General features: G+C 41.4%; 1 protein-coding gene across 7 annotated transcripts in view; it reads right to left on the bottom strand.

Moving 5' to 3' along the window:
* The window catches only part of LOC311232210 (ETS-related transcription factor Elf-2-like), a 109749-nt gene that overhangs the window by 10108 nt on the left and 81723 nt on the right, over positions 1-17918 (bottom strand). For 4 of the 7 annotated variants that reach the window (XM_084318930.1, XM_084318934.1, XM_084318928.1 and 1 more), the window contains 5 exons: positions 17256-17369; positions 12623-12781; positions 9663-9749; positions 9343-9538; positions 7304-7717 (listed from right to left, as the gene is read on the bottom strand). In XM_084318930.1, the coding sequence (XP_084175056.1) occupies positions 7304-7717; positions 9343-9538; positions 9663-9749; positions 12623-12781; positions 17256-17369 (970 nt within the window). The remainder of the gene's footprint in view (positions 1-7303; positions 7718-9342; positions 9539-9662; positions 9750-12622; positions 12782-17255; positions 17370-17918) is intronic. The other 3 variants (XM_084318931.1, XM_084318929.1, XM_084318933.1) reach the window with 1 other exon arrangement.

Here is a 17918-nt window from a genome sequence, read left to right on the forward strand (position 1 = left end):
AGACAATGCCTCATCATGTATTGGACTGGAAGTGAATAGTTGACTGGGTCATTTTGTAACGGTAGCTAACGTTAGCTCAGGGAGACGCCGTCCTCCCGTCCCACTAGACTAGACCCGTGTTTACATGCGCGCAGGAGGGGCTGGAGGGAGGAGCAGACGCCGCACCACTGTGTGGGAGTGAGTGCAGCTCCCGGTGTCTGAGACAGAACTCAGCAAGTGAGATCGGTTTTGACGATCGGCGAAAATAAAGCATTATCACCGATCACCGATCGCATATTTATACTGATTATCGGCCGATAACGATCAGTGGCCGATCGATCAGGGCATCCCTAGAGTCTACAAGGTCTACATTGCCGGACCATGTAGAATCCGGACCTTGTAGACTGACATAATTCTGTGCATAGTTTAGTCTACACAGGCCATATTTCAAATAATCAAAATCTTACTTCATTCATCTTAAACATTCTTGATTTGGGGGATTGGTAGTTCCCATAAAATCTGAAGTTGTTCAAACGACAACAGCGATCCACCTTGAATTAAATCACACAGCCGAGTGAAACCTTGTTGGCTGCGTCACAGTCACGAAAGGGGCTACTTAATTAATTAATCCAATCCACTTTATTTACATTTAAAAACAACAAAGTTGACCAAAGTGCTGTACAAGTCCCACAACATAAGATTTAAAAAAAAAAAGAAAAAAAAAAAAAAGAAGCTTCGAATTAAAATTGAAGCTCGGCCCCGAAGCTTCGATTGCCAAAAAAAGCTTCGAAGGTCAGCCCTAATTTATTTATTTAACTGTATTAAACAATATAAAACGAATTGGCCATAATTCACTGAGCAAACTAATGCTTACTGCTGTAACCTACTAATAACACTTAAAGTAAATCTGAAGCTTATTATATAACAGATGCCTTGGATAAATCATGGACAACTGTAGCGTGTGCTTGTTTATACATAGCCCCTTTCATGACTGTGATGCAAGCCCTGCTTGAATACAGGGGCAGGGCTTGCATCAGTCACGAAAGGGGCTTGTAGGGCTGTCTTAAATGCTTCGAAGCTTCGAACATTCGATTCGATGGCACAAGCTTCGAACATTAAAAAAAAAATCGAAGTTAAAAAAAAAAAAAAAAAAAAAAAAAACATTTTTTTTTTTTTTACTTCGATTTGTGTGTGTGTGTAGGTGTGTGTGTGTGTGTGTGCGTGTGTGTGTGTGTGCGTGTGAACTACCCATCCCAGTTAGGACAGCCGAATCCCGTCCAATCTTTCGCCGTCGACTAAAGACTCACTTCTTCAACCATTATCTGAAATGATTAAAAAAAAAAAAAAAAAAAAAAAATCTAACCGTGACTAACCTTACTGTCATGCACTTGTCCTAATAAACTAACCTACACTGTAACACGCAACACTTTGATGAACATTGTTACTCAGCTGATAGAGTTGTACCCTTCTTGCTGTCTTGTCGTACAGAACTTGTAAGTCGCTTTGGATAAAAGCGTCAGCTAAATGACTAAATGTAAGTGTGTGTGTGTGTGTGTGTGTGTGTAGGTGTGTGTGTAGGTGTGTGTGTAGGTGTGTGTGTGTGTGTGTGTGCGCGCGCACCTTGTAGAATTCCACACATAAGAAAGAAAGATACTGGGATGAATAAACAAAATAGGAAATAAAATGTAGAAATGCATGCAATACATAAATAAATATGAATCTCCATATATGAAATATAACATTTAGATAAGGTGCTACTGAGATGTTTTGGTGAGTTCTTTGTTTTTTTGTGGAAGTTGCCCTTCTTAAAAATGCATGAACATTCACTGATAATTGGTCTGTAGTGGAGTCTACAAGGTCTACATTGCCGGACCATGTAGAATCCGGACCTTGTAGACTGACATAATTCTGTGCATAGTTTAGTCTACACAGGCCATATTTCAAATAATCAAAATCTTACTTCATTCATCTTAAACATTCTTGATTTGGGGGATTGGTAGTTCCCATGAAATCTGAAGTTGTTCAAACGACAACAGCGATCCACCTTGAATTAAATCACACAGCCGAGTGAAACCTTGTTGGATGCGTCAGTCACGAAAGGGGCTACTTAATTAATTAATCCAACCCACTTTATTTATAGAGCACATTTAAAAACAACAACGTTTACGAAAGTGCTGTACAAGTCCCACAACATAAGATAAAAAAAAATTAAAAATTAAAAAAAGAAATAGTAAAAAAAAATATGTTTTTCTATTTTTTTTTCGAAGCTTCGAATTAAAATCGAAGCTCGGCCCCGAAGCTTCGATTGCCAAAAAAAGCTTCGAAGGTCAGCCCTAGGGGCTTGTTTATACTAGAGGTGGGCATAGATTTTATTTTTTTATCTAGATTAATCTATCTGCAATCCTGGAGTTAATCTAGATTAAAATGGCCCAAATAATGACCAGAGGAGATTTATCCTCTCCTCTTCATCTGAGGAGTCACTAGCTGTTCTATCTCCTTGTTCAACAGCATGAACATGTCTCTTCTTTTTGTAATTTTTGTAATTTCCACAATGCACAATTCACAATGCTGCTGACTGCTTGCTCACACACAGACTGCTGCAGAAGCAGGTTTCTCAACAAATTCAGTGCAAGCTCAGTGTAACAGTTCCATGAATGAATGAATGAAAACTTTATTTAACAGATTGCAGAATGGGTACAATACAGTACGGCTCAATACACACAATTGTTAACACATCCTGCTGTCCACAACGCCCGATCCCCACCCATCAGTTTCCCACCCCCTAATACGGCCAATGTGTATTAGTACGGACGACCAGCTAAACTGAAAGCAAATGTGGAGCGCAGATTTCGTGGCTAGCGCCTTGCCCACTACGCCACGTAGCCGCCCCCGGCACTCACATATTGTTACGGGACTCTAGACACACATCGTGTATATGGATCGCTGCCATAACTCAATAATTGGCGTTTATTATTATTATACAAACCGGAAATGGATCGAGTCGATCGCCGTCAAATAAGAGGGATCTTTCTCCTCCAGTCTCATCGGTGAACGGTAAGAGGACGCTGACGTCATTTTCAGCGCGTTTGTTTATTATTATTCATGCAAACTGCTCTGATGAATATATCACCCATACTACATAAAGCATTATTTTATACAATATTTATATTCTAGACGGTATTTTCGTATGTATCTATGAATGAAAAAGTATAACGTTCCCACATCCTGAACGATAGATAATCGATGTTGAATGGAACATAGTAATGTCAATTTAGCAATACAATTTAAAAAGTTATAGCCCTGCAAAGAAGGTAAACATCTCCATAGGCTTAGCCTGGTGGCAGTGATCATACATTGATGGATATAAGTGTGGCAGTTAATGTGTTAAAGGGATGCAGACCAGAGAAAGACGTTTGTCTTGTTTACATCAGGGTCCCCCATTTTCATTTCATATTGCTCCACATTGTCATCAAACGGTCCAATATTTCCAATAACCCAAGCCATTTCTGTTGTAAACACTCACGATAGTCCAGTCGATCCTTCCTTTAGTGTGTAAAGTGGATTTCCTCCTCTTGTAGATGTTTCCAAGTGCCGCCCGAGCAACGTGAGCTAACATGCTAACTCGCTAAGCTAACGTTAATAAGGTAAACAAAGCTCCTGACAGACTTCTTCTTTCTTGCATTGCGCAGATTCAGACGTCCTCATTGCCAAATTGTGTTATATCCTGAGGACTTCTTAACCTCACCTGTATAACAATGATTACCGGACCACTACTTTAGTTTGACACATTATTCTGACTACAGCTCCGGTACATACTTGTGCAATCACTTCCGGGTACCACAGCGAACTACGGCAAGTATTTAAGGACAATACAGACCCAACTTTGAGAAATAGATTAACGGCGTCAATTGTATTATCGCGCGATAATAGTCTTGCGTTAACGCAGCACGTTAACGGCGTTAACGGCCCAGCTCTAGTTTATACAGAGCTGGTGGTATGACTTGCTGGCTGAAATACGGACGAGAGGGAACTAGGTAGCAGGGCTCTATTACTCTCTATGCTCTATGTGCTTAAACTCAGTGTTCTCGACAACGGAGTATGGTCGCAGATCTGCTGCTATAAAAACACCTATGGCGTTTGTTATTGCTTTGGCCCGGTCTGAATTAATAGCGAGATGCTGCTTGAATGCCACAGGGAGCTGGGTTTGCACTAGGGTCTGTTTCTTCCTTGTACCAGTGATATTCACATTCGGGTGATGCCGTTTCAAATGCGTGATAAAGTTCGCAATAAAGTTGAACAATGCCGGCACGTAGCCCCTTTCGTGACTGTGATGCAAGGCACTAGTCATACTAAGGCTAATATGCTATGCTGAATTACAGCTCTCGTTCAGTGTAGCTGCGTGGGATAAACAAACAACATCCGGTTAGTTGTGCACAGGGAACAAAATAAGTACCAGCCAACCGCCAATGGCTGGTAAAAAATCTGCCTGGCTGGTAGTTTTTAAAATCTACCAGCCAAATGGCTGGTAAGTCAAAAAGTTAAGTTTGTTCCCTGAGAGCAGAGCTACACAGCAGTGCGCCTATTTTGCGAGCCGAAATAAGTCTGTGGTTTTTTCTTCTTCTCACAACGGGTCAAATGCATCTAACATGCATTGCATCATCGCCATTCCTTTATGCCCACATCGCCCGAAATGAACGTTATGTTAGCGTAAGCTAACAAGCTAATCCTGATCAGCGGCAGAGCCATAGAGAACAGCAGACAGTGTGGACTGGGGAAAGGGAAATGGGGGGGGGGGGGGGGGGGCACTCTCCCTTTCTCTGTGTGTGTGCGTAAACTGAGGATTACTGAGGATGCACAGATAATGTTGATATTCAAATATAAAAAGGTTTCGAGAGGAGTGGAAGTTTGAAGACAGACTAGACTACAATATGATGCGGGGGTGGTGAGTTGAAACAGTGTGTGTGTCCCCGACCCCACTTCTATGTTTCAATAAATTATTTGCATTTAAAACTATTAACGCTGACTCATTCCTTCAGTCCACTAAAAATTATGCTAATATTCCTTATGTTGTTTATGATATTAATTGAAAATAGCATATGAGAGTATTATATAGTAATAATAACACATGGCGATATACTAAAAAGCTACTTTAAATTTTTGGCTGTTAAAAAATCTGCCTGGCTGGTAGTTTTTAAAAATCTACCAGCCAAATGGCTGGTAAGTCAAAAAGTTAATTTTGTTCCCTGGTTGTGCACGTTATATTAGGGCCGGGGGGAATTAAGTTCAGCAAAAAAAGGTTCCGTACCGTTGCAATCGTTCGGTGCACAGCGCGTACTGTACCGGAGGACCACATTGAGGCGGTACAGTACGTATTCGCGTACCGTCACAGCCCTAACCGTGATATATACCGTTATCGTCTATGCTTCAAATTATACAGTGATATACATTTTTGACTAGAGTTGTTCCGATACCGATACTAGTATCGGAAATGCCGCCGATACTGCCTAAAATGCTAGTATCGGTATCGGCGAGTACACGTAAATTCTAGCCTCCGATCCCATGATGTAATTTATCTCCTGCCGAGTCCTGCGGAGAGTGAGGATTATAAAATGAACATGTTTTAAAGTGTGATGCTGTGTCATTTTAACAGCAGATACACTTTCTTAAATTCCATTGTCCCCGACAGTGCGGTGTGACGGGGAGCTCGGACGGGAATCGGGATGTGTTTGGCTGGTGTTATGATAGCATTAGCTGGAAAGATAGCTAGTTGGAACAACATCCGCTTTTAACGTTACATCAAATCAGATGATCGCCTGTCCTTTCTCCAGGACCTAACACTGTCCGTGACCGTCTATCAACAATAATGCACCCACGGTGAATTGTATTTAAGTTAAGTAGCTACGGACTAGCGTTAGCTGACTATTACTAACGTTATCTTAATGTCGATGCGGGAAGGCGAGCTAGGTCAGTTAGCTTAGCTTGATAACGTTACCGTGTCTAAAGTTGGTGCTATTCACATAATCCAGCAATAATGGCTGCAGACCTGCAAGCAAAGTACAGCAAGTGCCAAAGGATAAGAGTCTGAGGCGGAGTTTCAAAAGAGAATGTTGAATATTTATTTTGCATCAAAAATCACAACATGAACGGTCTATCTGCCACTAGCTTACAGACTGAATAGGGTATATCTGCAGAGCCACTGAGTAGCGAGTGCAACACCGTTTAATGTCCGTGTGGATCATTGGAGTAGGGTATATCTGCAGTGCTGCAGCCCATACTCATTGATTAATGATACTAATACAAATCTATACAATCACCTGTTGTTGAATAAATACCATACGTTCTAGTTATTACTAAAAAAAACAGTATAACAGTATCTAAAAAAAAAATAAAAAAAATAAAGTATAATTTATATAATTTTTTTTTTTAATTTTTTTTTATGCACCGGTATCGGATAAATATCGGTATCGGCCGATACCCAAAGCTTAGGTATCGGAATCGGATCGGAAAGGGAAAAATGGTATCGGAACATCTCTATTTTTGACCATACCGTCCAGCCCTACCTTCTGTCACTTTTCTATTTGACAGATCAATGTTGCTGTTATTTAGCGCATCACTCAAACATACTTTTGCTGGTTGGGACTGATCCTGAGCTCCTCTCCAGTGTCTAAGGGGTTAAACACAAAAGATCACCACTAGACCCTTCCTTCACATGAAGTTAAATCTACTCTACTACTAGAAATGAAAGTTAAACTTTCAATGTTCTGTACTGCGAAGTCCGTGCACACATTTATATGTTTATAATGTTGTCTGACTAAGTATTGATAACATATTTTACAAATTAGTTAAGTTTTTTTTATTTGATCAATGTGGGCACCAAGCAATTCGGGGGTCTGCGACTGATGATCAGAATCAAGGGGCAGTGAATTTCTCCAGACCTCTCTTGGCAGAGCTTGAGATGTATAAAACAAAGCGGGGCTCGCAACTCACTTGTTGTTCCAAGGTGTTTTAATTGACAAAAAGGCAGTAGATACGACGTTTCGACCGACCTTTCCGGTCTTCTTCAAGCAAGAGCTTGAGATGTAGCCAGCAATAACCTCCCCCCCCCCCCCCCCTCAACTCCAACCCACATATCAAACCAAAACAACAAAGTGCAATACCAAGAGGGCTCTTTTGCCTAGAGGTCGCTGTTTGACTGCATTACAGATTCTACCTGTAATAAGTCATTATGCAAGCAGATAGTGTATATCAAAATAAAAAAATGTGTAATGTAGCCAGCCCTAACCTAAACACAAACACACAGCTTATTGAAAAACAGAAGTCTAACCTGGGCCCAGCGGCAGTAGGGATGATAGCCGTGTGAGTGTGCTGCATTTGGCTCCCGTCTGGCGCAGTGGAAACGGTCACTATCCTCGGAACCCCTGCTGCCACCGCTGCCCCTCCCCCCGCTGCCATCTTGTTGCCCTTGGCAACAGGGGAGTGTACCGTTCCGGGTCTGTTCCCGCCCCTCAGGATGTTGGGCCTCTTGGAGGTCGAAAGCTCCGTCACCTGCAGGAGCATGTCGGATGAGGGCAGCACACGCTCATAGGACGCTACCGTCTCCGAGCCAATCAGATCGTCAGGACTGGGAACGTCGGCTTTGTCGTCGTCGATGATGACGATGTTCTTGGGCATTTCTTTGAACTGGTAGACCAGCCGTTGTCCCTCTACCTTGGCGAGGATACCACGCTGGTAGTAATACCTGAACACAAAGACAAAAGGGATACAAGTCAACCCTCCTCTCCTGCATAAACCCTCTACACACACTCCACCCGAGAGCCTCCACCTACTAGACATACTCACTGTTCTTCACTTGAGTCTCCACCTACTACACACACCCTCCTCATCCGAGAGCCTCCAGCTACTACACACCCTCCTCATCCTCACCCGAGAGCCTCCACCTACTACACACCCTCCTCACTCACCGGAGAGCCTCTACCTACTACACACCCTCCTCTTCCTCACCTGAGAGCCTCTACCTACTACTAGGGTGACCAGATGCAAAAAGTCCAAAAGTGGGACAACAGTAAGATTTTGGTGGGACAAAGTGGGACAACAGTAAGATTTTGGTGGGACAAAGTGGGACAGATAGATAATGTACATTTTTGTATTAGAATAACTGCCATGGTCTTCACTGAATAGATTTAAATCAAAGGTTAAAGGTTAAATCAAAATAAATACAAATTAAATACCACCTAACATCTGTTTTAAATATTCAAACGTCATCACTTGACAGGAATGTCTTGTGTTTGATATTCCCTGTTAACACAGAACTAGGGAAAACAGTGTAGTATAATACAAAAATAATAATACAAATAAATTGTGTTTCTATATTAGAATAACTGCCATGGTCTTCACCGAATAGATTTAAATCAAAGGTTAAAGGTTACCACAGTCGGCTGACCTGTATGAATGGGAGTGTTGTACTGTGTGATAGACACTTGTTATCTCAGCTGCAGTGACCTTGTCCGTCTGGCTATCATTGTTTGGTTTAAAAAGAAACGTATGTTTCTTTTTGGTGAGCCACTTTCAAGTGAGACTCACATCCACTGTGGCGCTTCAAGTCGTATTCTCCTCCATGCGCAATTGAAAATGAACTATGACACAGAAAGCCTGCTGCGGATTGCCTGCCATCTGCCTCACCCAGTCATGTGTCGTTTGCCAGTCTTGGTTGTAACTGCAGGTCCGTTTATTTTTACTGCTTTCCATCTTGAACTAGTTTGCTTGTAATGTTGTTGTGTTTTTTTTGACCAATCAGATTTGCGATATGAGGTAGCGTCACGACTCAGTCTCAGTCACGTCACAAGCAGGCAAGCAGCGCGCTAAAGTACTATAACCAATCAGAGCAATGTGTGTGGACAAGAGGCGGGTTGCTACATTTACTGTCTGTAGGGAGGGGCTTTTAGACACATGTTTTTTTTGGCTTCGAAAAGAGGGACATCCTCTCAATATGAGGGACGCGGGACATTTGGTCAAATGGTGGGACAGTACAACCAAAAGGGGGACACCTGGTCACCCTACCTACTACACACCCTCCTCTTCCTCACCCGAGAGCCTCCACCTACTACACACCCTCCTCTTCCTCACCCGAGAGCCTCTACCTACTACACACCCTCCTCTTCCTCACCTGAGAGCCTCTACCTACTACACACCCTCCTCTTCCTCACCTGAGAGCCTCTACCTACTACACACCCTCCTCTTCCTCACCTGAGAGCCTCTACCTACTACACACCCTCCTCATCCTCACCTGAGAGCCTCTACCTACTACACACCCTCCTCTTCCTCACCCGAGAGCCTCTACCTACTACACACCCTCCTCATCCTCACCTGAGAGCCCGACCCATGGTCTCGTAGTTCATGTCCGGCTTGTTCTTGTGTTTGCCCCAAAGCTTGGATACGGCCTTGGAGTCGACCAGTTTGAAGATGCCCTTCTCTCTTTGGGTCCACTTGATGTACCTGGGACACGTGTTCGTATCCTGGAGCAGGTCCAATAGGAACTCCCACAGGTAGGTGGTGCTACCCGCTGGACAACATACACACACAAATGACCCCTTAGTATCCAGATGCTATGTCACTTACACCTTAAAACTACTTTTCAAGATGTAGTTTGTCCAGATAGAGCAAGAATAGAGAGATGTCTTTTGTACCTTTTCCTTCTCTAGGCTTCTTCTTGATGCCCAGGTCCGGTGAGCCACTGGACACCGACGTCTGGTGCGTCTTTGGCCTCCGTCCGGCTACAAAGAGACAAACAAATTAAGTTATTCCATCAGAAGAACTGACTGATACATGCTTAATTCTTTTGACTAGAAAGGCCAACTTGGGCTGGAACAGCACATTCAACCACCAGATGGTGCTCTAGGTTTGTCTTCAAGGGACTGTAAGAGCTATAGGGATGGCTAGTGTGACGTCACAAATTACTTCCGTGTCCACTAGCATGTTTGGTCTAATGCGGCCAATTTAAACAGCAATGGCTACAGCCCAGGAACCGGTCACCCTTTCTATTGTGACATCCTACTTCGCTGACTTCTCAAAGTCTGTGAAAAAGGGTGTCAACTCGTATAACTTATTTATTTATTATTATTTAATTTTTTAAACAGTAACAGAGGAAAGCGGTAGTAAGAGACTGTTTTGTTGACATCATTTCTATTGCTGCAACATGGGACACAGCACTGCACCATTTTACTGCCTTTGAATATCCCGTCTGGAAGCAACAGGACATGGAAGTGGTGTTTTGGAATATGATGACGTAGTGCCTAGCCATCCCTATATAGGTCTTGGTTTGAAGCGGGAGAGCATCAGTCACAAACCCATCTCCATAGAATTTTCCCTAAAATGTAGAATTTCCATAAACATAGTTTCACATCAGTCAAGAATACTCTGAGGTGATAAAAATGGTGAAGTATTGTGGAACTGCAGTTGAAATTATAAAACGTTCAAGACCTGAGTACTTTGGTGGTGGTGGTGGTGAGAGCTCTTTTTGTTAAAACCAATTGTTAAAGTACCCAAGATTCCTTCCCTCCAAAACCCATGAACCTAGGGCTAGGTGATATGGCCTCAAAATGATATCGCAATATTTTTACATTTACTGTAAAGCACTTAAAAATGCTTGATTTAACCCTTTGATGCATAGTCACGCCAACATGATGATTATAAATAGTCCCTGCAACATAGTCTGCATTAAACAACGAAGATGCTTTAAAAAAGATCTAAAAGAGTAGTCTACTGACAGAAATGTATTAACATCCAAGACAATTTATATAAAAACTCTTGGGTGCCTAAGACTTTTGCACAGTACTGTCTTTTTTTATCCACTTTAGACAAAAATACACACACACACACTACTGTGAGAAAATAATAATAATTTCTATTATCAGGAATGTTATAACATCCTACTGGTAAACAAAACACTGTAAAGGTGTGTGTACATTAGGGCTGTCCCCGACTAAGGATTTGGATGGTCGACTAGGATTGGCCAAAATTTGCCGTTAGTAGACTATTGGTCGACTTCGCTTCTAGGCCTCTTTTCTTTTGGAAAGAATGATAAAAAAAATATATATATATATATATATTTTTATTTATTTATTATATTCGACTAAGAGGTTGGCCAGTCGACTACGGCTCCTTTGGACCGATTAGTCGACTAATCGATTAATAGGGGTCAGCCCTAGTGTACATCATGTGTATTAAATATATATTTACTTTAATTGCATGAAACATTATGATGTATTCTCTTATGCCGCTTTCCCACTGTATGCATGCCCCCCCCTCTGGGTGTGTGTGTGCGTGTGTGTGTGTGTGTATGTGTGCGTACAGTGACGTAAATTAGGCGAATGTGTGTGACTTTTTTCTGTGAGAGGGAGAGGAAAGCGCAGCGCTAAAGCAAGTCTGATCTCAGCCGCGGCGGTTTAGAAACTGACATGACAACATATACTAGGCTTACATCCAAATACAGTGTTTGTGCAAAACATCGCGATGTCCACTATACGTTTCAGAAGTGTATCGTTAAGGCAACTGTACCCGATATTTATTTAATATCGTCATATCACTACATGAACCTCAGTAAAATCGACAAAATAGCTGTTATGAATATGTGAAAAGCTTAGTGAAGAACAGTCTCTCTCAACATGGAGGCTGAAAAATGCATAACCAATGACCATTACAGTAAGATATTGAAAACTATTTCTAAAGCGGGGGAGGAAAGGAACCGTAAGGGAACATCATCTAGGAGTTATTGTGAACACTGCAACGTTGCTCTCTGGTAGAGCCATATGGAATCCGCGATCACGGAAGGAATCGCGGAATTGAGCAATAAAAATGGAATCAACTATAAAACAAAAGAATTACATTTTTTTTTTTTATACTTTCTTTCTTTTATGTTGTGGGACTTGTACAGCACTTTGTTCAACTTTGTCAGTGCTGTAAAGTTTAAACCTTTTTAAATCTTAGACAAACAAAACACTTTGCTTTCATGAAATATTGTAAGCCGTCATTTGAGGCTTTATAAAAGCAGCACAATGAACACAAATCTGTCAGTGCCGAGTCCGACCTCATCTTAAATAACAAACAGCATTGCTTGTTGTAGTTAACAAAGAGAGGCAGAGTTGATTTTGCAAAAATATATATATATATTATTTTTTTTCTTTTTTTTTATTTTTAATAATCGAATTTTATTTTCATATTCGAATCCCATGCCCATCGAACGAAGCTTTGAAGCTTCGAAGTATTTAAGACAGCCCTATTAAATGGACTGTTATATCTTATTAAATTGTGGACATTTATTCATTCCCACTTATTAGACACTATTTCTGATGGAAAAATGAGCGTACAAAGCAAAATACAGAATTCTGAAATATTAAAACGGAAAAAACAGAATTTGGAAAAAAATAAAATGGAATTTGGAAAAAAATAAAACGGATTTCATATGGCTCTACGCTCTGGTTCTGAGAACGGGGCACCAGAGATGTCACTGTCGCACTCGTATAGCACCGACAGTGATGGTGCGTCACTCGTATAGCCCCGACAGTGATGGTGCGTCACGCGTATAGCCCAGACAGTGATGGTGCGTCACTCGTATAGCCCCAACAGTGATGGTGCGTCTCCTTCTTACCTTTCCTCTTCTTGACGGGCTCGGGCTCCTCCAGCAGGCCCACTTCCATCTCCACATCCTCCGTGGAGACCTCCACCACGGTCTCCGACATCACGTCTGGACGCATGGCCGCATGGAGGAAGTCCGGCGTCACGACACATTGCGGGACAAAGAACACTGCTTGGTAGAAGAAGGAGAGACAGAGGTGAGTATGTGAAAGGTCGGCTGTGGTTCAACACTTTGAGGAAAATACTCGACTATGAATTAGGGATGGCACCGATCCGATACTCAGTATCGGTCCGATACTGGCCAAATTCACAGGATCGGATATCAGAAAAACAGGAAGATACATGCCGTAAAGCGTGCCATCATGTGAACAGTAGTAGCGTGACAACGTTAGTGTTAGCTAACTGTGAGTCAACTTGTTAGCAGCACGCTGCGATCATGTCAGCTGTGTAGTTATTTTAAGCGCAAAGAAGAAAAAGGCAAAACAGCCTGTGGTGTTATGTTAATGTGTGTGCGCAAATACGACACGGAGTACAGGCCACCGTACTGGGGTCACGGACAGGTACTCGGAGCAGAGTAGACTAGGAGCGGATAATGACAGATCTGTATGGTGGAACTACGGAGCGAACAGAATAAAGACAGTCAAACAAATACAGACAGAGGACTCGCATGTATTCTAGTGGAATAACACGACACAGCCGAGTGTAATATCAGCAACGCAAGTATTTCTAGCAGCAAACTTCAACACTGCAGATTCATGGAAAGGGAGTATGCAGAGTTCATACAGGCAACGAATGCAAAGAGGAAAAGTTTTTCCGCAGCAGCACAAGAAACTCCCTGCAGACGGTAACAAAGCAAAGCTGATAGAGAAAATAACCAAATTTATTGTGCTGGACGACCAGCCCCTTTCTGTTGTTGAAAATGTAGGTTTCCGATGCTTAGGCTCGCTTCATGTTGCCAAACAGGCATTTTATCTCCGACACGGCTATCCCAAATAAGGACAAGCAAGTGTGCACGTTTATTTCTAAATGTTGAGTTTTTTTCAAATGTAGCCAAGAGTAAAGACCATAAACCAATAAAAACAGCAGTCAAAGTCTATATTTTCAGCACTATGTTTGTTTGCCAATGATTTTAAAATCTCTGCGAGGACAGGAAGCCGTCATGAAATCACTGTAGTCTTATTAACTAAAAGATTTGAACAAAATAAAAAGCAGCAGCACTATTGCATAACATGTATGCTATGCATTTCTTCCTTTAGGCCCTAAAGGAAGAAATACATAGCATATATCAGGGCTATTCAACTGGCGGCCCGCGGGCCAGATCCGGCCCGCGGGATGATTCTGACCGGCCCGCCAAAGATTACATGATAATAAAAAAAAAAAAAAAAAAAAAAAAAAAAAAAAAAAAAAAATCTTTTAATATTTTTTTTTCTTTTTTCTTTTTTCTTTTCATGTCAACGTTAACACGCACAATTGAGCCAAAAGTCACTCAATTAATGACAGATTTCATTGATAAATTGAGGGAAAACTTTGCAAGTCGATTTGATGAATTTGACATGTCCAGAGAATTGATGCATTTTGTGAGCAACCCATTTGCCAATGTAGCTGCTATTTCCACAAAAGGACAAGAGTTCCTTGCATCACTTCACATTGATGAAGGTCTCCTGCAACTTGAAATAATTGACATGCAAGCATCATCTGCTCTGAAGCAGGCACTTGAGAATGAATCCACCACAACATTTTGGATAAAGTGTATTCATGTCAAGACATTCCCCAAAATAAAAACGCTGGCAATATCTGTGAATCCAGTTTCTCTCACATGAATGCCATTAAAACAAGCAACGTGCCTCCTTGACAAATGAGCATTTGCATCACTGTTTGCGGGTAGCCCTCACTTCCTATGAACCCTCTTTCTCTGCCATTGCCCAGTCAAAGAAGTGCAATCGCTCTCATTAGATGTGTGTATGTAGGCTAGGCCTGTCTGCCCCCCACCCCCCTGATGTTTGAGAGTTAAGAGTGGACAATAAGTGCTAATAAGATGCTGTGATTTGCTGTTGTTGCACAGACATGAAGCACTTTTTCATAAGCTCAGCTGCACTATAAATGTGTTTTTTTGTTCAAGTGTTGATGTTAGAATGTTCAGATGCACATCATGCACTTGTTTGTTTTTTATTTTATTTTTATATTGAAATGTTGAAGAGGAGATGTTGCAGTTGTTGCACAGTCATAAATGAAGCACTTTCTGCAGGAGATGTTGCAGATGTGGCACATAAATGAAGCACTTTTTTTTGAAAAGTATACTACTTTTGCAATGTAGTTAAATAAAAGTTGTGAAAATGTGGTTGCGTGTTGTGTCAAGTGTACATATATTCATAGCACAGGGAGGCGCCGTGGCAGTCCGGCCCCTGGCCCCTTGGGTTTCTGACAATGTGGCCCCCTGAACAATTTAGTTGAATAGCCCTGGCATACATGTTATGCAATAGTGCTGCTGCTTTTTATTTTGTTCAAATCTTTTAGTTAATAAGTTAATAAGAGACTACAGCGAAAAAAATGATGAAGCATGATGTTTTATAGATGGCTAGGATAAACATATGTTTTTGTTTAAGAGCGGGGAAGGGGGCCAGTATTGGATGGGTATCGGTAGATACTCGAGGCTGTGATATCGGTATCGGACATGAAAGAGTGGTATCGTGCCATCCCTACTATGAATATCTGACGCACTATTAACCTCTTAAGCCTGATCGGCCTGGTATCGGGCCGAGATTGATTTCACATCACAAATATATCCAATAATACAGTCCGTATTAACGGTTAATTGATGGTGTTTCTTTTTCAAATGTAGCCAAGAGTAAAGACCCTAACCCTATCAAAACAGCAGTCAAAGTGTATATTTTCAGCACTACGTTTGTTTACCAATGTTGTGAAATATGAGCTCATAAAAATCTCAGCGCATTGCATCGGAAACCGGATGATTTAGACGTGACTATGCGAGGACATGGCACTGTCATGAAATCATTGTAGTCCTAAGAAAGAGGAGACCATGGGCTTTTGATGGACGTCAACATTTCATAAAACTACACTGCTCACACCAGCCAAGGGCTGTCTTAAATACTTCGAAGCTTCGTTCGATGGCACAAGCTTCGAACATTAAACTTTTTTTTTGCCTCCAAAATCTTGCGCCTCCATTCCAATGAAACGAAAGTAAGCGGCGCCTTCCCGCCTCCATTCCAATTAAACAAAAGTAAGCGGCGCCTCGACTCCACCTCTCTACAACAAGCACGTGGAGATTATCTGTGTTGAAAACAACAAGGACATGTGCAGCAGACATGTCGACGAAGAAGTCATCAGACGTGTGGTTACACTTTAAAATATGCAAAGACAATGCTCAAAAAGCCGAGTGCCAGATATGCCAGAAGAAAATGGCATATCACAACTCTACAACAACTTTGTCAAATCACCTAAAAAACGTAAGCATCGTTGTACATGACGGCGACGCCACACAAAACATAAGGCTATGCCTATGCTGCTATGACTAATGTGTTACCAAGTTGGCTAATTTAATTGTAATCATCTGCTTTTGTAGGTGCATTGGCCGAAGCTTCGAATTAAAATCGAAGTTCGGCCCCGAAGCTTCGATTGCCAAAAAAAGCTTTGGAGGTCAGCCATGTGACCAGCCGCAGTCAAACCTGCAGCCGCTTGACGTGAAAAAACAAATATTGGCATGAAAATCGTGATTATATCTCACAGGTCGAACAAACCTCAACGTCATTGCCATAAAATAAAACATATATTGTTTCTTTACCTTTCTGTGAACGTCTAGGAAAAAATTACGAAGCTATGGATATTATAATAAAGTAACTGTACTTACAGTAGATTTCATTCACGGAATTTGCTGCCCTGTAACGTGCGCCTGGCGGTACCAAATCCAGATTTAACTCCGATTGAAAAGAGGATCTTTAGATCCATAGATGCATGACTTGGCCATAATAAGGTTGTTTATAGGCCTGATATTCTATATTCATATTTCAAATTGCATGTGTCCGGAACTCTGGATGGTAAAATTCAGTACTGTATCTACAAAAAAACCTGTAAATCATCTGCCTTTTGTTCATTTGCTTAGATTTTTTGTACACTCGATCTCAAGAATATGTTTAAAATAGTACACTCATTTGAGTAATAGAAAAGGGGTAGGATTAAATAAGTGTATACTTCTTCCTACTCCTTTTCGAACATGCAGATTGAGTTGTTTTGCTTTTTGTTATTGTTTGTTTGTATTCATTGCATGTTCGAAATAAAGATTCAAATCAAAAAAGAAGGTGCTGAATTAATAAATGTTTCACTTTGTCAATGTTAGCATGGTGGTCACCGTCAAAGATGGAAAACAAAACAAATAATAATTTATATTTTCCTTACAATTTACTCAAGCATAGTAACAGACACAATATTTCTGACACTGGGAATATATTTCCTGAGGTCCATAGATTGTCCCTAGATACCAAGAACATGCAAATGGACCTTGTAAGAAGTGGAGCAATCTTCCATTTACTTGGGTATGTACTTTTAGGTGAATTTTCTGAAAATATGGCTAGGGCTTAAGAGGTTAACATAACTTTAGTTGTGCCGTTTTGAGTATTTTCAATATGGGTTACCTGGACTGCGATCTCCTCTGAGGCTACAATGTGAGTCCATGTGTAGCAGCGCCTCCGCTGCCTCGATGGTCTTGTCAGAGCAGTGGATACTGCTGCCATGGACAGATGCCTCCACTGAACAAACAAACGTTTATAAAAAATAAATAAAAAAATGTGTCAGTCTACATGGAGAGTGCAAAACAACAACTGGCCAAACCTCTTGGAACAAGTCTTTGGTGCTTCACTTGCCAAATGCTCTTCATTTTATTTACTCAAAACATTTGCATGACAACAAAACATTGGAAAAAGCCATTTGTTAACCTTCACACCTGCAATCCCATCAACATAGTAAGCAAACACTATAGACTAACACTAAGTATTTGGCGCCCCCTTGTGATATGCCTAGTTTGTAGTTTGTGTTAAAACCGGTTTGGTGATCCTCAGAGCCTAGGTCTTTGATATTGTGACCTAAACAGTCAATATGAGCCGCAAACACTTGGAAGTTAGTACCCTGTTAAAAACCTGAATGGTTTAACCCCTTGCCTCCTTAAATTAAGGTAGTAGTCTCTGGACCAGGATATCACAACATGACCCAAATGGGATAATCAAAGAGTCCAAGCTGTACCCGCCTGATGTAGGAAGTCCCAAGATGGTTCCGGGTAAGGTTGTCATAGAAACCACCAT

Source organism: Notolepis coatsorum, assembly GCF_963971535.1.
Source record: "Notolepis coatsorum genome assembly, chromosome: 7".
Lineage (NCBI taxonomy): Eukaryota > Metazoa > Chordata > Actinopteri > Aulopiformes > Paralepididae > Notolepis > Notolepis coatsorum.